At 41.5% G+C, this 24,724-nt stretch overlaps 2 protein-coding genes across 3 annotated transcripts in view; one reads left to right on the top strand and one right to left on the bottom strand.

Annotated features, from left to right (window-relative positions):
* ANKRD29 (ankyrin repeat domain 29) overlaps positions 1–3,043 on the bottom strand; it is a gene marked incomplete at its 3' end in the record, with an annotated part of 29,013 nt that extends 25,970 nt beyond the window's left edge. For both annotated transcript variants that reach the window (XM_080339307.1, XM_080339308.1), the window contains exon 1: positions 2,790–3,043. In XM_080339307.1, coding sequence (XP_080195433.1) covers positions 2,790–2,810 — 21 coding nt within the window. In that variant the 5' untranslated portion in view covers positions 2,811–3,043. The remainder of the gene's footprint in view (positions 1–2,789) is intronic.
* A 12,221-nt stretch (positions 3,044–15,264) lies between these two features.
* LAMA3 (laminin subunit alpha 3) overlaps positions 15,265–24,724 on the top strand; it is a gene marked incomplete at both ends in the record, with an annotated part of 116,709 nt that continues 107,249 nt past the window's right edge. The window contains 2 exons of the mRNA XM_080340023.1: positions 15,265–15,522; positions 21,498–21,650. Of these exons, the coding sequence (XP_080196149.1) occupies positions 15,265–15,522; positions 21,498–21,650 (411 nt within the window). The remainder of the gene's footprint in view (positions 15,523–21,497; positions 21,651–24,724) is intronic.

The following is a 24,724-nucleotide window of genomic DNA, read 5'->3' as shown; positions in this document are numbered from 1 at the left end:
CTGCTAAAATGAATGGAATGTGTAAAATAATTCAGATGATCTGGGCACCCTACAAGGACAGCCTCAAGGAGTACAATGTGGCAATTTCTCTTCTGCTTTCAAAACAAGGATTTATAACACTATGTTCTTCATTTTCAGGTGGAACCAGCAATACTGACATTACTGGTAGGCGAAGTACAAGATACTACTTTGGGATTAATAATCTGATTAATTCAATATTTTTTGAGCAATAAGTGGGTTTTAAATCACACGATATGACACAAGGCTTGACTGCTGTTGTTCAGTTATGAATTCAATCCTGCCTCATCAGATACTTCTTAGGGAGAAGTAATACTGAATTTTAAGAGATTAACTGGATACGATTTTCAAGTCACTCTTATTATAAAGCTAGTCTGATCCTAAAAACTCCTTAAAATAAACAACTGACCCTCAGCACAGACAGTCAGGGAAGAGAATGCAGTAAATGTTCAAAAGTGATTAGCTAATAGCTTTGGTGAAAATGACACGTTTCATTATGACATTTGCTGCAGCACCAGCAAATCTCAGGATGTAATTTCCTCCATTTCATTAAAAGCTCTGAAGCATTATTTCAAACTCTGGCTGTGCTATTCATTTTAATTGTTTATATACTCTTACAAGAGCCCAAAGATGAAAAGTTGCCTTTACATTCATGCTGCATTGACATCAAGAAAAATACTTATTAAAAAATTGTCTAGAGGAAAATATATCTTATAAATCTGACAAGACCATTTCTGTGCAGGAATACAGAAATAAGTAAAATGTGATAATGTATCTGTATGTGTCAATTTAGGAATATTGGGGGGGAAAGTATCATTTAAATGCTATGATTAGCAGCTCCTGCTCCCTGCCCCATGTTTGCTTTGCTGTTTGCAGAGAAGGAGCAGGTCACAGTGGGGTAACAGCTGAGGAGGAAGAGCGTAGTTCTTGAACAGAGATCTTGAAGATTAAAGAAAAGAGGCAATAGGCAAAGAGAAAGAAAAGAGAGAAGAAAAAGAACACTGGCCTGGCAGCTGGTTCCTTGTACTGTCACAATACAAGAAAGTTCACTTTTCTTTCTCAGTCTCCAAACCAGTCCTAATGGAAAGGAGGAACTGAGTAAAAAGTTTTAAGAAGAAGAACTAGAAATCGTGATCAAGCTTAATATAATGGAAAACGTTAGTGGGACTTTGGAGGATAGTGAGAGGACTTTATTAGATAGCAATACATGCTACACAAAGGATCTTGATAAAAAAGAAAGGTAGCTCAAGATGTAAATGTAAGCTTAGACAAGCAAAAGCTGGTAGGAGAAGAGAGGATATTCATGTCTATAGACAGTGAGAAAGATGAATTCTTCCTCACGGGCAGGTAGGATAATAAGATGGAAAACATGAATAGACAGTGGCAGAGACTATATGAATCCAAGATAAGTACACAGTCTTCTGAGGGAAAAGAGAAAATACCAAGCAAAAAGACACAGAAAAGAGAGACAAAGCAGAGGGAGGTTGGGGCTGCATTCCTCCAGAGGGAGAAGGAGCAGGTAGTGAGCTACCTCAACCAGCAGTACCTGAGGGAATAGGAAGTGAGATATAGGGCACAGAAAATGAGCTGATAGGAACAGCACAGAAAAATAGACCTAAAGAATAAGATAAAAAAAACAAGAGGCCAAAAAAAGAAGAAAAATGCAAGAAGGGGCTGGCACCACCAGGAACATGGGGCTAGAATCCATTAGGGTGGGTGCTTGTGAGAAATGACAGTGGGAAAAACTCATGGAGACAGAATGGAGGAACAGGAGGAAAAAAAAAAGAAAGGAGGTACAAGGCCAATGAAGGACCAAAAAGGAAAGGAACACAGAGATTCCACCTGGTCCCTGTCACATCAGTGGCTTTACCTGCAGGTGGAAACCACCTGCTGCACCACTATCAAACCAACATGGTACCACCACAGCAGCAGCACTCCGAAGGGGAGACAAATTCACAGAAGTGAGGGGTGAGTACAGGGAATAATCCATCAAACAAAACAATGCAACACAAGCAACATGGCAAAGGACTGGCACAGAGCTGGTGATCAATAAGAGAAGGGCAAGCACAGCATCTAGAAAGTGCACAACAGAGAAGATGTATATCTAGCATAAATATTGTCCATTAGCATCAGTAAACTGCTGCTTGCTCCTGTCTTTGCCAATTTATTTTATTAATCCAGTCCTCAGATTAAAAAAAAAAACCAAACAACAAAACAACTTGATTTAGGTGATCTTTTGAAAATGACTATTCTTGCACAGTTTTGGATGGATGAAGCACAAAAAGTGACAGAAATCACAGACAAGGAAGGAACCAGCCTGGTTTCAGTGGCCACTACAGTCTGAAGTGAAGAGCACAGATAAACGCTGCCTCCTCACTATTACACAACCAGCACTAGCAGAGACCATCAGAAAAGTGAGGAGGGGCCTCCCGACTGCACCAAAACCCACAGCACTGAGGCCGGCCACCCTAAAGCTGGCGTAAGGATTCAGGGACGCTCCCAGTTTATGTAACACCGACCATCCATTCTTTTGGTCCATCAGCTGCTATCACAGCACTCCCGTGGCACCCCATAGCCCAGGAAAGACGCTCCTGTTTTAATTCCTTTTGCCCTCAAACACCCTCGTTTTTCCTCAGTATATATGTATTTAAATACAGAAATCCCTAAATCCAATAATATGACAGAGCACTTCAGGGGCTGCCGGCACAGCAAGCACAAAGCAGGAGACCAAACTCGTTTCCCCCCGCCCCTCTCCGCGGCTCCCGGCTCACCTTGAACGACATCCTGCACATCTCAGCTCCGCGCCCCTGCGCGCCCTTCGGTTCCGCGCTGTTCCGCACGCCTCCGCGCCCCGGGGCTGCGCGGGGCCGGGGCGGGGCGCAGGGCCGGCGCCTCCCTCCTGCACGGCTGTGTGCTCATGGGCTTCTGGCTATTATTCCCCTTGCCCCTTTAAAGGTGTGGATGTTTTGTGTTTGTTTGTGCGTTGTTGTTGTTTTGTGGGCTTTTTTTTTGTTTTCTTCCCCTGGAGGGGTGTAGGAAACGATCATTTTGCTAATATATAGGAGGCTCAGGCAGGATCTCTCAGCAAAGCATATTTTATTAACAATTTTGCAAAAACGGGTATTCTACCTAAAGGTAGGCACTTGGAATAGGACAAAAAGCCCCTGCTCTATATTCCCCGCAAAATCACGGCTGCAAATTCCCTCCCCTGTTCCCCATTGGTTGGGTACTTCAGGGTTTACATCTGTAGTCTTACCCAATGCCTGCCTCAGTTTACATGTTTCATTCATCTAATTCTAACAATCCCTTTCCTCTTGTCCATTTATTTAAAATACGGATTCCTGTCTCTCTGTCTACCCTTCCTCCTAGCTTAACTTTTTAAATACAGGAATCAATATGCATTCCAGGATCAGTTCGAAGAGACTTTGTTTTATATTAAGGATTCATAGTCTGATGTCTCTCAGTCCTTCCCCCACACTGGGGTCAAGTGCCAGATCAGTTGTAAAAACAACATTCCTCCTTCAACAGCTGCTTACAGGGGATGTTAGAGTTGTTGTTATTATTCTTATTTTTATTCTTTTTATTGCTATTTTTAATCAGTGGCCAAGGCAGCCACCCATACCAGCAGCATCCTCCCAAAAAACAAGACACCGTGGTGGGAACCCGCACTGCTCAGCCACTGGTTCAGACCTACAGGTTGAGCCTCTGCCACTCAGAAATGGCACCAAAATGGTCTGAAACGACTCCCACTCCAGCCCCGGGTCTCCTCACAGACCTGATGGCATCTCCATGGCACCTCTTTTTTATTTCACAGCCTTTTCCCTTCATATCTAGGAAAAAACTACCAGGAGAGATGGTTGTGAGTGTACCCACACAGCATCGCACCACACCTCACCTTGCCTGTCTCCAGCTATCATCAACACTATCTCCCATGGGTGATGTGCACTCATTAGGAAGACAGTAAGTTCTTAAGGGCTTAGTTTTAAGCCTTGAAAATGAACAACCATAAAGCCAATGCATGTCCTGTTTTGCCTGGCTGCCGCAGATTTCATTCAAAGTCTGTGTGATATAAAGTAGGCAAAACAGGGCATGCTCTGGTGGGAGATTCCTGAATTTCTTTGCTATTGTTGATTTAAACTGAGCCCTTAGGGATTTTCTTCTTTTTATGTGCACACATAAATCCCATTCATGGGAAAATTATGCATGTGCATTGAGAGAAAATACTGGCACTGAGATTCTAATAGTTTATTCTACAAATCTGCAAGTAGAGGATCTTCTGCAGATTTGTTTTTCCTGGGGCAATATTCATATGTGCATACAGTAAACTAAACTGTAGGCAAGCAGATGAAAGCTGCTAAAAGCTTAAACTTATCTCAGAATGTATGGTCTGGTGTGAACCTCACCTTAGTTACTGAGATCATACAAACATGGATGACCAGTCTGATTTTTTCTTAAACTTCAAAATAAAGAATAAATTCTCAAAGATTACATAGTTAAGAGTCATCCTTGATCAGATCCAGTGATGCTTGCCCATGGACAGAGGAAAAAGTTACTAATCTGTACACACTCCCTGCCTCACCCCTGGAAAATCCCTGTATTAGTATTTATTCAAACTATTGTGAATAACATACCATTCTTTTCACATTCATCAGCCAAAATGTTTGATTTTCTGACAAAGTAAAAACAAATCATTCTGTGGATGAAGGACAAAAAAAGGAGACTAACACAGTAGAGGTTTTGGGGAGGTCTGTATTTATTTTAGATGTCAAGGGACAAATTCTGAAGTGTCTTTCTTAATTTGCCCACAAAATCTGAGGCTGCACCTATTTTCAATTGCACACGGCTCCAGTGATTTTGCTGTTTTCATATTCAGGTGCAATAATTTGTCAGAACTGTTGAATAGGGAAATACATATATAAGGAACATCCTTTTTTGGTGACCCTTTGAAAGTTTATCCCACAAAGCATTTGGTATATCTCTCTGTTTGCTGTTGTACTCAAAATCTTGTTTATGGGCAAAGAGGAAACACACTCACGCATATAAAACCAATAATTTATAGTTAGTATAACTGAATCTTAGCAGTATAATCCAAGAATCATTACTAGAGGAGATGTAATTACTGCAGAGAAAGGAAAAAATAAGTCTATGCAGAAAAAAAAAAATCATAATTAATAATATTACAGTCAAAAACTCAAAAACACTTCCTAGTTTTTACTCTTTTTCCTGATATTATCCTCACTTTCCTCCTGCTCTACTGGGTCCTAAAGTTGGTGGTTTCATTTTGGTGGTGATGGTTTGGGATGTTATAGTGATCTGTCAGCATCTGGAGTTGCTCGCTGAAGGGAACATCATGTTCACGTGGATGGCTTCTTTTTCCTTCCTTCAGGACCTGCATGGGGTCATTTTTTACATTTGCTAACAAGCTTTACATCTTGTTATTTCTTTGCTGCTCTGCAGCTCTACATTTTAACCAAACTTACTACACATGGTGGCTTTTATGTTTGTTAGACACCTTTTTTTAGTTCCTTTTGTTCCCTAAATCCAGTTTTGTCCAGCTCCAGGTCTGCATCTCTGTACCTGACTATTGGTGACTAATTTATAGCTGTGGGGTCACCAGTGCCAAGTTTGTGTCCCACCTCTTATCATACCATGCCCACTCTCAGGTACCCTGCACCCTGTGTCACCACTTCTCAGTCACTGCAGGTCTGCATTTCCCTATGCAACATTGTTATGTAAGAGTCGTAAAGCTGTGGTAGTACTACACATAAGTAAATGAAAGTAAAATAAATCACTCGTAGACACTTGGTCAATTAGAAAAACTGCTGTTATAGCTAAACCATGTAAAATGAAGTTTAGTGGAGGTCAACAGAGCAAGCCTGACAAGCCTCAGTCTTGAGGCCTTGCAAACTGAGTGCCTGCCACTAGCAGTGGAAATACTGTATTTTAGGGCTACATGATTACGCTACCCGCATCTCTCCTATTTTTGATACTTGGCAGGATTTTTAGGATTTCAAGATATTTGAACTGATTGGGATTTGTTATCTGTTTGGCAGAATTAATCTGCAGGGCAGCAGGCTGCATGTCTATCACTTAATTTCATCAGTGATTATTTCAAATACCCTGAGTCGTGTACTTTTGTAAAAATCTGAAGGCTACCTAAAGTTAATTGATGGAACAAATGAAACCATTGCCTTTAAAAGCTGATCCAACTGTTCTGTCTAAGTCACAGACAAACCTCACCTATGACAGAACAGTTCAGGCACAGCTAGATATGGAGAACTAAAAGAAGTGGCAGAAATTTTGGATTAGCCAAAATATTCATTTGGAGATCTTGATCCAAACTTCTACAAGTTTTTATGCAAATGCATACATTCATTTCTATTTGCTTTAAAAAATAACAATCAACAAGCAAATACACCTTTAGAAATGTCAGTGAAGAGCAATATAAGTTTGCTTGCTGTGTATGTAAACCGAAAAGCATGTTTCAGCAGAGTATGGTAGTTAGTATATGTTTTGTAACTTCAGTGAGCTCTGACATGGGATTCTGCCCCCATCTCTAAAGCTGATGGCTAAATTTGACTGCCACCTTCTAGGCTCCAGAACTCTTTACTGTAGGGTGTGTCACACTCCGCATTTGTGTAACTCAGGAGATATTACATTGACAAACATGTTTCTGCACTAACTTTTCTCATTTCCCATATGGCTGTGTGTCCCTACTGTTGATGCCTCTGCTACCAATATCACCTGTATGAAGACCATTGATGGGAGCCTCTGACTTTGATCCTCTGCCTGTAACTTTTTTTTTTTCCCCCTAAAGATTTACAGAAGCTGGAGACCTTACTATTATGTTATTGATTTCAGCTGTATCTGCATTGCCTTCTGTCCTGGGACATTTGCTTCTATGAACATTTAGTTATTTAAATATTCAAAAAATGTAAATAGGTTTGAATGCTTTTCCAGAAATAAATTACTTTATTGAAAGATTAAAAGCAAAAGGCAATTTGAAATGCAAACTAGAGCACTCTTCAGCAGTTTCAGTTAAAAATTTTGAAGCCTAATTTTACTCAGACGATAGTAATGTCCCCAGTTACTGTTAAGAGCAAATTTAATTTCCATTTTATTAAGGTATAAATCCTCTTTACTACTCTAATTCTCTCTGTATCATTTAAAAATTCTTCATCATTGCTTTTTGGAGGACTGCTGTGTGTTTTTGCCTGTGACCCCTTGTTTGGGCTTGGCAAGCCTTTTGTGGCAAAATCTTCAAAAATGGACTGTCACTTTGGCTTCCTTACCTTTTCTTGCTGTGTAACTCAAAACGCAGACACCCAGGACAAACTACACTTTTCCAAGCAGCAGACTACAGTTTTTACACATCAGTTTTCACCAGTGAGATTCAGTATCAGCACACAACAAGACTTCTTTCTCTTTCTCTTTCCCTGATCTTTGGACCCTCTATGCTTCTAAAATCACTCTTGATCTTGGCTAAAGCCTGTAATGTGCTGTACAGCAAACTGAGCTGGCCAGCTTGGACACCACCAGGAGTTCTGCTGTGCCAGCATGGACATCTGAGCGAACCAACAAGCCCAACTGCTTGGCTAGCTAAATCAGTTCACGCTGATCTCTCTGGGGATGTCTGCATTAGTGTTTCAGCCTGGATCAGGAGCATGCTTGTGAAATGAATCTCCCCATCATCTCCCATTATTGTGCTGTTCTCATTGTGATCTTGTACTATGCAAACTGGATGTATTTTTAAATTTAACTCTAATTTCTCCAGGAGCAGACTTAGTGGACTGAAGCTGCATATGGGTATTCATGTCCTAGGTCTGAATGACAGCCAATCTGAATTGAAAAAAACAAAACCAAACAACAAACCAAACCACAAACCAAACCAATAACAAAAAAAACCACCCCAAAACCAAGCAAAGAAACAACCAACAAAACCATGAAATGGGTACAATGGTCCTTCAGGTCCTTGTATCACAGTATCACAGTATCACAGTATGTTCTGGATTGGAAGGGACCTCAAAAGATCATCTAGTCCAATCCCCCTGCTGGAGCAGGAACGCCTAAGTGAGGTTGCACAGGAACATGTCCAGGTGGGTCTTGAATGTCTCCAGAGAAGGAGACTCCACAACCCCCCTGGGCAGCCTGTTCCAGTGCTCTGTCACCCTTACTGAGAAGAAGTTTTTTCTCAAATTTAAGTGGAACCTCTTGTGTTCCAGCTTGATCCCATTGCCCCTTGTCCTATCATTGTTTGCCAACGAGAAGAGCCTAGCTCCATCCTCATGGCACTCACCTTTAATATATTTATAAACATTAATAAGGTCACCCCTCAATCTCCTCTTCTCCAAACTAAAGAGACCCAGCTCCCTCAGCCTTTCCTCATAAGGGAGATGCTCCACTCCCTTAATCATCTTGGTTGCCCTACGCTGGACCCTCTCCAGCAGTTCCTTGTCCTTCTTGAACTGAGGGGCCCAGAACTGGACACAATATTCCAGATGGGGTCTCACCAGGGCAGAGTAGAGGGGAAGGAGGACCTCTCTCGATCTACTAACCACCCCCCTTCTAATACATCCCAGGATGCCATTGGCCTTCCTGGCCACAAGGGCACAGTGCTGGCTCATGGTCATCCTGTTGTCCACCAGGATCCCCAGGTCCCTTTCCCCTACACTGCTCTCTAATATGTAATTTCCCAACCGATACTGGAACCTGGGGTTGTTCCTGCCCAGATGCAGGACTCTACACTTTTCCTTGTTAAATTTCATTAGGTTATTCCCCGCCCAACTCTCCAGCCTGTCTAGGTCTCGCTGGATGGCAGCACAGCCTTCTGGCGTGTCAGCCACTCCTCCCAGCTTAGTGTCATCAGCAAACTTGCTGATAGTACACTCTATTCCCTCGTCTAAGTCGTTAATGAATATATTGAATAATACTGGCCCCAGTACTGACCCCTGAGGTACTCCACTAGATACTGGTCTCCAACTAGACTCCACACCATTGACTACCACTCTCTGGCTTCTCTCCTTAAGCCAGTTTGTAACCCACCTCACTACTCTATTGTCTAGACCACACCTCTGCAACTTAGCAACTAGGATGCTGTGGGAGACTGTGTCAAAGGCTTTACTGAAGTCAAGGTAGACCACATCCACGGCTCTGCCATCATCCATCCACCTTGTAACATTCTCATAAAAGGCTATGAGGTTGGTCAAGCATGACTTACCCTTGGTAAAGCCATGCTGACTGCCCCTAATAACCTTCCTATCCTTGATATGCCTTGAGATAGCACCAAGGATAAGTTGTTCCATTACTTTCCCAGGGACAGAGGTGAGGCTGACCGGTGACATTATGAGGTGAACATTAATTTGAGCGCAATATATTATTGTTATTTCAAATATCTTTCAATATATTTTTAGACAATTACTCTTAAAAAGAGGAATAGTGACAAATTTGAGAGGCGCTTCTAAATTAGTTCGGTGAACTGTCATTTTACTTTCAGCATTCACTTTTATGTATGAGGAGTTTTAAATCATGGAAGTGCCAGTACACATCCATCAATGTGTCACTGTGAAAATGCATAGGCACACACACACACTAGGTGCCTCACAGCCTTGCTGCTGAGATGGTATGTAATCCCCTAACTTCATCATTATTAAAATATATACAACATATATTATATTTGATAATAAATATTAATATTTATGAATGAAAAATATGCTGTTCATTTCAAGCCAAAACATTATTCTTGCTGGTACTCTATGGACAAATAATAACGTAACTTTAGGAAGATCTGATACTCAAAGCACTGAAATCAGAAAGTCCTACCATACAATGACAACTCCCATTAATTAATAGGATTGCGTCTGATTAATTCATGCTGTAATGCCTTCCCAATAAATTTGCACCATCTTTTATGAGGCTTTCAGGCTTTGGGAGACACTTATCTGGTTTTGTTGATTTGTTTGTTGTAGAACCTAATTTAATTTGAAAATGGAATATTGCAAAATTCAGATAAAATTAATCTAATAGATTGAGTGATTGTCAAATTTACAGTTACCAGAAACTCTATAGTCTTCAACTGCACTTGTATACTGAACTTTTAATGTAATTATATATATATTTTTAAGTCATACTTGTATCTCTGTTATATTGATGGTAATGCCTAGGTAAGGGAAACTGAACATTTTTTTCCAAGATCCAATAGCAAGCTCTTAGAGGGTTTGGGCTCGATGCTGCCTTTGTCTGAAACACAAATATCATCAGCACATATTCCATGTGACATATTGGAACTTTACCTCTCATTCAGTCCCAATGCCAACCTCTAGCTGCACAGTGCTCTTCTCTGCTTGTTGTCTCCACTGAGTATGGCTCAGGCTTCTTAACTACAGTCCTTCTTTGTGCCAGGGAAACAAATAATCTGCTGTATACATTTCAGAAAGTTGTGTACTGTAAAGAAACCGCAAATTCACTTTATGGCCCTTTTGCAAACATCCATTGTTAAGTCTGTCTCCATAAGTAGGCAATACAAGGTCTCTCATGCACCCAGCATAAGACATACATTTCATTCCCAGTACTTCATGGAAAAGTGTAACAGCTACAAGTTCCTATCCCTTAAACAGCACTGCCCTTGGGAAAAATATGTGCTATTTCTGCCTTGCTCTGTGAGATGCAGCAGAGGTCTGCTTTGCTTAATAATTGGAGTTTGAGCTGTGTAACACAAACCTCTATGGGACACAGTAACCCATTTTGACCAGCTTCCATGAGATCCAGTCAAAGACAGAGCTTCCCGTGAGAGCTTTTCCTGGGACAACTGACCACTCTGCCTTCATCACTGTCCTCAACCTGCTTCCACTTAAGTATTGGGAACAGATTTTAGGAATCCAGAAATAGGTTCCTCCCAATGACTGGCCCATGTGATTAATAAATGCTGTCAATTATTCCTTTCACATAGGTGACAGAGCTTTGGGCTGAAGCTTTAAATGTTCATATTGAGTTGAGACTGTGATGGGTGCCTGTGCAGAGAATGATGCTCTGATGAGTGGAAGAAATTAATGGTTGGTCTGTCTTTTCCAGAGTTACTGCAAGTCCGTATATCTTTAAACAGTTTATCTTTATGCATTTATTTCATTATAGAAGAAGCAGAGCAGTCAGTTAAGATATGCCTGAGTTTAAATCATGAAAACAATAGGAAGACTGTATCGAGTACTCTTCCAGTTATTGCTGAAATTATAGGATCTTTCCAGCATATTATTACTTTTCTAAAATATTGTGTATCTTTTGTAACACCTAAAATTGCTACTTCTACTAGACTAAAAAGTCTTGAAGTTTGCCTTGTGACTATACTGGTGAAATTTATGAAATACCAAAACTTCAAAACAATTTAACTAAAGGTTAGCTTTTCATAGTATAAGATCATAATTAATTTACTTCTTTCATTTCTGAAAAAAAGACAGAAATCATAAATATCCTGCAAATAAATTGTCTTACAATCACGCACTGTTAGTAAATTAAAATTTTTCTTGGTCAATAAAATGTGTTTAAATCATCAGCAACAATTTTGATAAAGCAGTCTATAAACCAAAAGATTTTCCATCTGGCCTATCATTTACATTTCCCTTGCTTAACTGCAGCATAACCAACTCCATGGGCTGTTTCTTGATTCTATAATGTTTACAAAAAATACAGGCCTATTTTACTAAAGCTAGTGTATAAAGAATGTTCTTTAAGTTACTTTTTATTTTGGGAGATACTCTTAGAAATAAACAGTGATAATAAGAGAAATAGTACAAATTACTTTAGAAACAAATCCTGCAGACTTCTCAGGAAAACTGTACCAAATATTTATGTATCCCATAAACCTGTTAAAAACAGAACTGAGAATTTACAAAACTGGACCTGAAAAAGGAAAAGTTTATCTAATAATAGAAATAATCTACCCAACGTGTTCATAACTGTATGCATTCATCCTTCTAAGGAGATGTTACCTTGAACCTTTCTTTTCACTCCACGATCCTTTTGCTGAGGCCTCCTACAATATCAAACTTCATATCGAATTTGCTGGTATAAGCTGGTATAAGGACACCCAGCTGCTAGGACCACACGGGTGTTATTAACTTCCTTCATGTGGACCTTCAAACCAATGCCTTGACTTGTGACCTAGGAACCAGAGAAAAGTTAGGATTGCACTTGAGCACATAGTACACAATGACTTCCACAGATTGCCATTTGAGTATTTCAATGAATTTGCTCTTTTGTTCCATCTTTTCCATTTGTTCCTAGCCAATTAATGCTTTTAGCCACACAGATTAAACAATATGTCAGGAAAGTCAATGAAAGGACTACAACTACCATCTAAGACCAATTTCCAGTCCAGTGTAAGCACCATCATACCAACTTCACTTCAGTGTGAGTGCCCTTCAGCCTTCAAATAGCTGAAATTAAACACCTGTATGTTAGCATCTGCACGGGTACATTATGCTTTAAAATTTTTATCCTTCCCCTCCCAGTCTTGAAATTTTGCCCTCCTGAAGTTTTATTGCTTTCAGGTAGCGTGTACAGATTGTGACTGAATATTTTCTTCATCTATCATTTCCTTTTCCTTTACCTGCTTTATCCTCTGTATATGTTGATTTTATGACTCAGTCTGAAGTTAACTGTTTACCTATTTTCCATCTGCTCAGCCAGAGAGAAGCCAGTGAATCTGTATTCAAGTGCTTTGGGTTTACAGGGCTTTTAATTTCATGTATGCTACTTAACTACTGACTGATACTCATGCAGATAATGAAAATGGCTGAGTCCATGGAAAATCTAAACTTGATGGGCAGTGAAGCTCTTGTAATATAAAGACACACTCAAATGAATTCATATAGTGGCCATTTTTCCTGGGCATTGCTTGTACATTGTTATATATAACTGTACAGTGGAAGGTGATGTGGGTCTGAGAACATATATATCGCATGAGTGTGAGAACAATGCATGATATATCTTATATGCTACTATGGGTAAGAAAATCTAAAAGGTGACAATTTAGTCTTCATTTCTAGAAAGCACAATGAATAAAAGAAAGGCTTGATTGGCATAAGGGTTTAGCAAAAGGACAGAAAAATCATCCAGAAGTCCAACAAAATATTTTAAAATATAGCTATAAATTGAGCAAAAAGCAGATGATTTTATGAGGAAGGGAACAGGATTGCTTCCTCTCCTTTTCCATCTGATTGATTAATTTTCTGAATGTTTGCAAAGTTACATTGGGTTTTTTAACTCCAGGAAACCAGATCCAAGAACATGCCATTATTTTACTAAAGGATTAGGTTCTTGCTCAAATAAGCCACTTCCCAATAAATTAACTGATGCTTCCTGTCTGAGAAAGGACACCTCTGCCTTTTGTGCTGTGCAACCTACCAGACAGCTTACAAGAATCTTCTTTTTAATGTGAGATTGCAAAGGATCTCCTGAAGCTGGATTCCTTACCCGAACTGCCCACAAAACTATGACAGAAAAACATATCAGGTATTACACTACGCAAGTGCAGTTGAAGAGAATTTGGAGTAGATTCTAATAGACACAGGGTTTAGCTGTCCATTACAAATTCTAAGTTTAGGCATTTGTTAACTCAGCAAGTTAATAGACAACACATCTTTGTAGGAGTTTTCTTGTTGTAGACTTAAAGGCCACTTACACCAGATACTTCCAGATCTCCATTTGTAAAAACTTACATACTCCAAGTGCCTTACGATTTAACAAGTTTTTAAGAAATAGGTTGCAAAGACCAGTGGATATCATACCTGATAATGGGGCGTTTTGTTTAATGGAACATTTGAAGATGATGTTACTTGCATGTGTTCAAGCCTCTCATAGGTTTTATGAAGTATAAACTATTGCAGGAAGTGACATGATGGACATGTGCAATAAGATAACTTCCTTTCCACAATGTCATGGTTGGAAAAGGAGAATATTTTTAAGTTGTGCTAGAAATTAGAGACATTTATAGATAGAATAGCCAAATCTGATATATTTAAATTGGCAGCATGCTACATTTATAAAAGCCAACTTTTCTACAAAGAACACAAAAATTGTCTCCTACAGATATGTCTCCGTGGCGTGTTAAACCCCTAGTGGCACAAAACCAAGGGCGATGATGCTTTCTAGCAGACAGAATCAGTAGCTTGTCACTAGTGCTTCCTGAAAGAGTATACCAGGGATCTCCCTTGCTAGTGCTGCGTGGCATGTAGCAAAGTCCTCATGAAGTTATGAAATACTTTGCTACTCATATAAATCATTATTAAAACATTAGAGGAATGTGTATCTAACCATATCTTTGCATCGGAATCCTGCAAATTTTATTGAGAGAACTGGATGTGTGAGAGCATGTGGGCTTGGAAATGTGAATAGATATGAAACTTAGGATAGCAATGCCATTAAGTGGTGCAACTCCTGATACAGAAGACCTAGTTCTTAAGCCTCCTCTCCCTCCCTAACCTCCCCTCCAGCTTCTGTATTATCCAAAGCCTGTGCCAAATACCTTCAAAAAGACAGAAGGTTCATTGTCTGCCTGGGATGAGCAGGAGCACCCTTTGCACAAGCACCCCAGAGGGTTGGCTGTGCATTGTAGCAGGGTGGCCTGGGCTGTGCGGTTTCCAGCAGCCTCAGAGCACTGAAAATGGCAAGAGGAGTTGGGATTTCTGCAGCACGCTGGCGCAGGGTGTCTTCCCAAAGACCCGCAGGTAGAAGCAGGGTCTGTCTTGTGTGGAGGCAGCCCTGTGCGAAGAGGACGCCGGAAAACCTTAATTTTACTGTCTGTATGTGACACGACAGGTTATCGCTTATGAGGATGGATGCTCTGAGATTCCTTCACAGTCCGTTAAAATGACCGAGTCGCATACCTCTGAGGGGGGGGGATCAGAAAGCTTCAGCTAAGCCGTGGGTTGGTGAGTTGGGAGGTGTCACCTCTCAGCATGCCCGCGGCACCGGGCGTGAGGGCACACACCTGCCTCAACCCCACTGCTCCGGAGACCCTTCCCTTCCCCCGCTCTGTCCCGCACGCCCTGGGGGACTCGATTCGCTCCGCCCAGCGACCCGCACCGGGGCCGCGTCCCGTCCCGTCCCGCCCCGCCCCGCCCCGGTCGGCGCACGGCAGGCGGGGAGGCGCGGGCAGAGCGCGGGCAGCCCCCCTGCCTCCTCCTCACCCTGCCCGCCCGCCCACCGCAGCTATAGAGCCGCCCTGGGGGCGGCGAGGGCAGAGCCCGGCGCAGGATGGCTGCGGCGCCGGGCTCCCTGCTCCTTCGGGCGCTCCTCCTGCCGCTTCTCAGCCTCTGCTCCGCGCAGCCAGAGCCGCCCGTCTCCCGCGGGATGGGGCTCAGCCTCCACCCGCCCTACTTCAACCTGGCCGCGGCAGCCAGCATCTGGGCAACAGCCACCTGCGGGGAGGCGGCGGGCGGCGGCGGGCGGCCGGAGCTGTACTGCAAGCTGGTGGGGGGGCCGGCCGCCGCCCCCCTGGGCCGCGCCATCCAGGTAACCGGGCTGCTGTGTGGGGTCACGGTGCCGGGACCCCCTTCCCCTCGCACTCCGCTCCCCATCCTGCACCGCCTCCCCGCGCTGCGGAGCGCAGTGTGTGTGGGGGTGTCCCTTTTGGGTAGTCCTTTCCTCTCTGGAGGCGCTGGCATTATCCTGGCGTGCGTGGTCTCGTTTTCTCTAGGGCTTTCTCCTGGCTGAGAGTGTGTCCCGGGCAGGGGAGGGGAGCGTGGGTCAGCCGCACCCCACGCAGGGAAGCACTGGGGAGGGTGGAGGAGGGCAGCGGCGCTTCTGCCCTCGCCTCTGCCTGCAGGTGTCCCGGCATCCTCTGGAGACCGCCGACCCCGCGGAGACCCCCCTAGCCCCGGTGCCCACGGTGCTGCGGCTGCTCCCGGGAATGCGAGAGCCCCTCGCCCCGCCGGGCGTCCGGAGGTGGCTTAGAGGGTAGCCGAGCGGGATTTTGTGGCCTCACCGTTTGGCCCATGGTTTGCGGTGAGCAGCGGGATGCTGCTGAGGGGAAAGCAGTGAGACTTGGGAATGGATGGGGACGTACTGCACTAGTGGCCTCTTCACTGGAGATCTGGCCTCTTCCCAGCGGGTGGTGTGAAGAGAGGTGCGGGGTTAGTCAGGGGGGTTTGCGGTACTTTACAGGCACTACACGTGAGGTTCATTGTCTATACCTTGCATTGCTTGTGGGAGAAAGCCAGAGATTCCTTGGAAGTCTCATGAAGGGTATGAGCACACAGGGCAGTGAGGATGATGACAGTCTCCCCTGGCGTAGCATAAGATTATTAGAGATATTTTGTGCCAATCACAAGAAAGACAACAATAAATGACAAAACTTCTAGAAAAGAGTTAATGGAAATACATGTTTCCGTTGGTAGGAACTTGTATTAACTTGTCTGTTAGGGAGTAAAGAAGGAGTAACAAATACACCAAACTCAGTGATGTACTGCGATGGATGTTCAGTATTGGTTTGATCAAAACTTTGTTAAAGGGGGACTTTCCTAAAGCTTCGGACTTTCCAAAGCTATTTTATTTGTATTCTCTCTTGGTGGGAGGAGAAGATAGACAGAACGAAACTGCAATTTGAAAGGGATTTCAAAAGCTTTAAGGTCCGCTATCTGACTCCAGGCAATACAGAAAGAATGCAATTAAATTTTTAGCATCTTTGAAGAAAGGTTAGTGTTTCAAAGTCTTATGAGGTGTTTGTATGTTTTAATAGTAAAATAACTCCTTATATCTGGCTTCAGAAGAGGTTGCAATAGATAAGACAGGTTTTATTATCATTTTTTAATGAGGACAGTTGCTCAAGAGAGGGAGAGAGGACTAAGAAGTTGCAGCATATATAGTCTTTGTCGTGTGCCAGAAGGGAGCATGCACCATCACGCAGCCTCCCCTCGCAGTTCATCAGGCAGGCACAGCCAGCAGTGTGCCCTGCCCTGAACTCCTCTCTGCCATGCCTCCCTGCCTCACCACAAAATCTCGGTTTACCTCACATCTGTGTAGTGTCATCCATCATAAAAAGCTCAAAGCGCTTTGGAGATGCTCACAGGCTGAGTATAACACAGTTTAACTAATAGGAAAACTGGATCACAAGTATTACATGTTTAAACTAAGGTTAGAAAAAAAGCTTATGATGATCAGGAAACCGCTTGGTCCTGTGTTTCTAACACACCTCTGAAGTTCAGGCATCCATTCTTCCATATTGAATTCAACACCCATGTTTAAAGTTACCTGAAACAACTGTGCCATCAGGTGAACAGCAAGCCAAATAATCTCTCAGCAACACACTATAGCCCACTGCTGCAGTGGAATCTCATACTAACATGTCTTTGACCATCAGAAATCACAATATAAAAAAAGTCAGCCAAAGAAAACATCAGATAAACATGTCAAGCAAGCAGAACGAAGCCTGCTGTGTGATGCACATTACCACCGATGTTTTTGGTAATTATTCCCTTAGTATACTAACATCCAACTTGAAATGAAGGTTTGCTGTATGTAGGAAGAGGCTGGAAAGGGGGGGGAGTTCCTCTTGTTAAATATTTGCCTTACAGGTCCTAGGTTAGAGGGCAGTTATGGTTCATGTTCCCAGAAGGACTATTGATAGCTCAAGGCACAAGGAAGCATGTTGTGCCTCTTACAGCATTTGTGTAAGTGTGGGTACAGCAGTGTCTCTCTCCAGTTTTAACAAAGCCCCATTGAGATACATAACATGAATACTTCTGTGGTTTACCAGTAGCTGTTGTGGTTCAAGAATGGTTGGAAAGTCTTTCAAAAGACCAGGGAAATCCAGCTATGGAAAATGCGATAACAGCACAATGTATGTATTATCAAGCCACTCCACCTCACAAGATCAAAGACACTGCAAATAAGAGAATCTCTTCCTTCATGAAAAATTGGAGAGAAGTGTATTAAACTCTTACAGAAGCTGAGCTTACATGGAAGGATTTAAAATCAGCATAAGTATTCACGTGTTGTTTCTTAAGAGTCTGTGGGAAGGTCACGAGGCTTTTATATAAAGTGATAGGTGTAATAGTCACTGTGTCAGGCCAGTTCAAGTTAAATGATGCCGTACACTTGAGTCACTCACTTTTGGTGTCTCTACAAGGCTGGATTGCAGCTGTTCTCCATGAATATAGGAACTGGAAAGAAGGTGTGGAGGGTGATCCTCAGTCTAATGAAGGGAGCAGAGAGTTCTGTTGCCAGTGCTATCCTGAGCACTGAAAATAGGGCAAGGAGAGGAAGAGCCGCCTGAGCTTAATTTCCACTGCTCTGCCATTGACCTCTCTCATTCAGCTTGTGATTTGGTGGCGTGTCTTTTAGTGAAGGTTGTAGTACCTGGCAAATCCAGAAAAGTGTTTGGAGGTCGTTTAAAGCTCTTTCATGAGGTGATTGGTGGGGTGGACAGTCCCTTCATGGGCAGCTCAACTGAGGCTCTGAAGATGGTGCTGGACATAGGCTGTGGAAAGCATTGTGTTTCCCTTATTTAGCGCATTGGCAAGAGGGACAATGACTTAATAAGAACAGTGTTGAGTGAGGAAATGCACTGCAGTGTAAAATATTTCAGCAACTGATAGATAAATGGCATGCCTGGTTTTGTCTGCCAATCTATGCACAGTGGTGTGCAGGTGTGAATTAAAGTTTAACTGCATACCTGTCCTGCCCTGCCAGTGGGCACAGAGCTGCTAGGTATTAAATAGTGAAAAAATGCTTCATTGTTGACACTTCCTATTAACTGACAAGTGAGACATTTTTGTCCTCGAGTGTCTCTGATCCACGCCAGTGTATTACAGCAAACTCCTTCATGTGATTCCAGTTTTCTCCTTCACTTGGGAGAACCAGGGGCAAGGAGGGTAATAAGGTCACCAGCAAATGCACACCTGCCTGTCTGATGAAATGCAGCCAAAAACAAAGTTTTGAGGCCCATTCTCCTGAAATAGAGATGTGTCCTGGAGCAGCCAGGCTGAGCTCGACGTGCCTGAGATGCTGCCAGTGGGAAGCAGGGAGGGCTGCTCTGCCCAATAATTTACTTTCTTTCATTTTTTGTTTTGCTGCCTTGTTGGCAGTGTTGCTGGAATGTACTTTAAATAACTGAAACTCCAGCTGTTGCAATGAAAGCCTTTGAATTATGTGCCCAAAAAGAAAAAGGGTGTATCTTGAGTTCAGATCAAGTGCTCTGGTATAGTGAAATCACATAGGTGTAAGTGTTACACTTGCATTTAATACTCCCCATGGTTTTCTGCTCATTCAGCCTGTTTTTTGAGGCTGTTTCCAGATTAGAGCTGAAACTGCTGTAGCAGCATTTCCTGTTTATTTCCAGCCTGATAATTGTGAATGTGAATTTAGATCTGAAGAACATGTTTCATGCACATTATAAAACTATTTAGGGAAGCTTATACTATTGTAACATATATATATCAGAACTCCAAGTATGCATTTATCAGGAAAGGTGCTCTGATGTGATGGTAATTGCAATTGTTGGTGCATAGATTGATTTCTCAGTGTATTGATTTTGCAGATAGTGGCACGATGTTCTTTGTCATCACTGCAGAAACCGGCAATGTTGCCTGTAGCTCGCATGGGCTGGTGTGGTGTCTGCTGCAGCAAACTGCATCTGAATCCAGCAGAGTTTTGCCGTATTGTAGTTGGGAGGAAAATCAGTCAAAGCATCTTCTCCAACAAAGCTGGAGGAGAATCATATTATAACAATACCTCAGACATAGGTAACCAACCTACGTACATGAGGGTTTAGTAAGTCTCTGAACAGCTCTTTGAATTCTCAAGAGTTAACCCTCAGCTGGGTTGACACCTGCAGTGTTAAATCAGAATAGGCAATAGCAGCCATGTCTTCTGGAAACAACATCATATTCTGGGCTTTCTGGAAGAGCAGGATGAGGATGGAAGCATTGCTAGATGCAGATGCTGAAATTATTACTACTGATGCAGAAATATTCAGTAAATATCTATGTTTTGTATTTGAAAGATACAAAATGGTTTATTTGTATCACGTGAGAACAATGAAGTAGTTTCTAATCCATTAGTAACTATGGCAGATGTTAAACAAATTCTGTTAGAGATGAGCATCTTAAATTCACCAAGCTTGCAAGACTGTACTCAACAAGAATGTGAGAGCCCTAGTGCTATTCCTCTAGTAAAAGTGGTCAAGTATGATTGCTCCAGTTACTTTACACTGGTTAGTCTGACAGCAGTGACAAACAAAATAATGGCAGTTTTATGGGATTGTGTTAATACTTAAAAGGTAGGAAAATACTTAACACCAGGCAACATCGGTTGTGGAAACAACAAACAATTTGACATATATTTTTGATGAAAATATGCTTAGCTGATAAAGAGAGTGCTGCAAGTATTACTTTATAGAAAACATGGGTCCAACACTGTGTCAGGACCTCACAGGCAGAATGAATTAAGCAAGGGTCTCACTGAAGTAACCATTAAGAGGGTACTGCCATTTAATGAAAATGTAATTTTTCTCTTGGGGTTCTACAAAGATCTGTGTCTGACACAATTTAGCATTTTCAATTATTATCTCCACCCAGTGACTGGGATAAGAAGTGAATGGGATGCTAAAAAGATCCCTTAGTAGCTAATTACAATGTTTCAACACAAATCATAGTAGACAGTAAAATGCAGTTTCTTGAAGATAAAAATAATGCTCATGGGGCAAGCCAAGGTGCAAAATTAAAAGACAATGAAGTTTCCTGAAGTTTATTCACCATTATTGTACAGAAGAGTCCAAAGAGCTGTAGAGACTGTCAAAGAGACGTTATCAGAGCATCTCAGGAGAATGGAGTTGTGGCCTGGAAATGGGGTGGCAACATCTGCAAATGAAGATACAATGGCATTCTTTAAAAGGAAAAAAAAGGGAAGAGTCTATAGGATCCATTGTATTTTCCATGAGAACATATTGTTCAGAAATCTCTGATTCAGAATGTATTATAATGTCATGAAACAAATGAAAGCAGTATTATAAAATTGTGACACCAAACTTATAGGCAAGTAACATATAGAATGTGTTTTATGCTTTTATTAATACCAGGCTATGTACATATATGGATATTCCGTGATCTTTTAGGAGAGTTTGGGATGATTTGTGTGTTGGTCTTAATCCAGTTCTAAGAATATTTGTTTCATTAACTTCCTGCAGACGTAATATAGGTAATTTCACCAAAGTATCAATAAATTCATTAATAAAGAGTTATTCTAGTTTTCTTAAAGAGATTTCTGAAATACTAGTTTTTAACATAAAATTTATCATGTTTCAGGGTGTAAGTGTGTATTTTTATTGCTAGGGAAATAATTTATACATTAAAAATTACACTACATAAAGAGAGAAACAAAATTTAGCCACATTTTGAGTCAACGCTCATGTTTAGAACCTAAACAGCAACACATTTCTGTTGTGCATAAGATTTCAGCTAAGACCATCTTTTTAATTTATTGTGTTTCAGGGACAGTTTTGTGATTATTGCAATGCTGCTGATCCTGGTAAAGCTCACCCGATAACCAACGCAATTGATGGCACGGAGCGCTGGTGGCAAAGTCCTCCTCTTTCTATGGGCTTGAAGTACAACGAAGTCAATGTCACTTTAGATCTGGGGCAGGTGAGTGCATGAGCTATTGGGTGAGGTTTGACCATTTTTTTAATTTATATAGAAACTTTGCAATTGGGAGGGATGTTAGAACTGATGGTTTTTAACTTAAAACAACACAGCTTTTTGGTATGGTTTGTGTTCTATATTTCTTCACCAAATTAACTTTAATAAAGTGATTATTTTCCTTTGGGAATTTTGATGATTTGGGTTCTTGCCACTGGCATCACACAGATTTAATGACTGCGTGCTTTCTTGCACAAACACTGTAACTCGTTAACCTGAGGTTACAGAGGGGACTGCTCTGTTGAAACTAGGGCTCCATCTTCCATTTCGTATTCTTCTTTTCCATGGGCACAGAGAGAGAGAGAGATATATATATTTCATGGTTTCTTTACTATGCACACATTTTGAGAATACAGTTTGGAGTCTGCTTTTGCCTTAGGGGTCCTTCTGGTTTCTCTATCATCCAGCCAGATCTTCAATATAGACAGGAAAATACTGATGACATGATCTAAAAGGGAAAGGACAGGAAAACCAGTGTAATATGAATTAGTACTGTGACAGTAACATGAACACCCATATTTCCTCTGCAGGCAATAATCAAGTAGCCAACAGTAAAGTCTCTATGTCTGTATTTTAAGTCACAGAGACAGATTCTCAGCTGCCATAATTGGGCACTGTTCCAGTGAATTTAGTTACACTCAGCCAGTTCATGCCAGCTGAAAATATATAACTATAAATATATGTTGGGGGCTTCAAAATATATGTATACATATGCATATATATTTTGGACAGTAGTAATTATTCATTGACTGATTATATAGGACAGGATTTTTTGAATAAATTTTTTTATTTTGTTGACAGCAAGGGGATGAATAACTAAGGAAAAATGTTTCTCTGAGACTCAGCTGCCCTTTTGTTGGGGATTCAGGTGCAAATTATTTTATGTCTTCTGTTATATGAGATTTTAATGCTCCTGTCCCTCACATGACTGGAATGGTTCTCGTTTTGAGGATATCTTCATTCAGTGTTTTTGGATCCAGCATAGCAGCAGTGCAGAAAGGCCAGACAATTTAAGATAGAGAATATCAGTAAACTAAACTGCTGTGATTTTTGAGTTTGCTCTTCTATTAATTAAATAAATGACATGCCTGTTTTCTTGTTTGCTTTTCTCCACCGTACCATGAAAGAAGGGAGAGCTATGTAGAAGCTGATGAATTTTTAGGCCACAGTGCTCGCATTGGCTGAGGACACCACCTCTTGAGTTGTATTGCTCTTTCTGTTCCACTGTACAGTTGAGGAGTGTTGCAGCACCTGGTGCTTTGCGCTCCTGTGAAATGTGAGTTGCTCAGTCATTCTTTCCCAGCAAACTGTATGGAAGTGTGTCTTTCAGGCTGGGCATACAGAGCAGGGACACCGAATGCAGAGGAGGGTGCTGTGGGAAGGCAATCAGCTCCCAGTAAAGCAGACCTTAGCTTCTGAGCTACTTGTATCCATCGTGGTCACTGCAAGACTCAGGATTAGGTCGCAGGCTATAATTTGTCTTATGGTGTAGTCCAACGTATTTGTGACCAACACTTTTGCATCATCATCATTCATTTGGGTGGTACATTGCTCCATCCAAAACTTCTGTTTCCACTGTGTACTTGTTAGCTTCTTTGGGGGATCTACTGACAGACACTTTATCTTTTTTATGTTGAGTGAACTTCTGAGAAACCTCTTTCCTTCAGAGGAAGGATATGAACTGAGTTCCTCCTTCTTATGGGACTCCTTGGAGAACAGCCGCTATGTGATAAAATTCTTGTAGTTACTAAAGGATTTCTCAGCGAGAGGCTGTGTTTCTCTTTACTCTGTTACCACGTGGAAAGGCAAATCTGAGCTTACTTGGAAATGAGGGAAACCCAAGACAAAGGTCAAAATGACTGCAGGTCTTGTGATCAGGAAGGGATCATTTTAGTTGCAAATGGATGAGGGTTTAGTAGGATTCATGTGACTGTTTGTTTGTTTGTTTTTCATGGACATTATCTTGTGTTTGCATTCAGTCAGTTAAACCTTAATCTCAGGATTTGTTTCAACTTGAGATTCAGTTTTGACATTTTGCCTAATATTCTCACACCTCAAATTCATACAGTAATGCACAATACTAATAGTGAAGAAGAAAATTAAATACTATGACACAATAAGTCTACTTAAACAAACAGGTAAACCCCAATTCACCTTACCTTGTTTCAGGGTCCTAAAAATTAAGAGCTTAGTGTGTGTTAGTCATGCAAACTTTCTCAGTATTTGGCAGAGACAGAAATTTTCAGACTGCAATCTCCCCTCAAGTAAGCTGCAATGAAGGTTTTGGCTTTTAAGGAAAAACAAATGTTCTTAAAGTCAGATGTGTGCCTATATACCTTGCAGAACCACAGGCTGTAATATTGAAAAGATAGCAGAGATGTAGTTTCGCTCACTGAGTGGTTGTCCTGTTCTTTATTTTGACACAAGGCACCTTTCTTTACGAACAAAATATGGAAATGTTTTTGCATGTGCAAAACATGACAAAGAGTAAGGTACATACCCGTGCAGGGAAGCAATGACTGAGTTGTAAGTTGATCACCAAACATTCACAATTAGAGGAAGTAAAATGTAGTGCAACGTCAAAAGCTTTTAGTTTACTGTGCTTCTGCCATTATATCTGTAAGACTGAGAGTAGAGTCCCAACAGAGCCTTTCAACATGGTCTAAAGACAATATTTAATTGAAGGGTTGCACCATGATGGAGGTTTGAGCACTCAGTACCATGCAGTTGAAACAGAACATCCACCTGCTGCTGCTTCTGTTTCACAAGGGCTAGGAGTGATTTTGAATGTCAAAATCCCATCAGGACGTTAAATCTTTCTGCCAGAAAAATGCCCATTTTGCTGTACTTTTTAATGAGAGAAAAAGTAAAACTTTTAAAGCAAAAGCCCTGCTTTAGTTCCCTTTCTGACTTTCTGTACTATGGTTACAATTCTAATTAATCACAGTCTTTCTTAATAATGATTTTAATGTTGATCCCTGAGGCACTCTCTCCATTGCGTTAATGTATGTGCTTATACT

This window comes from Nesoenas mayeri, assembly GCF_963082525.1.
Source record: "Nesoenas mayeri genome assembly, chromosome: 2".
NCBI lineage: Eukaryota > Metazoa > Chordata > Aves > Columbiformes > Columbidae > Nesoenas > Nesoenas mayeri.
Note: the sequence above shows the minus strand (reverse complement) of the source record. Positions and strands in the feature narration are given on the sequence as shown.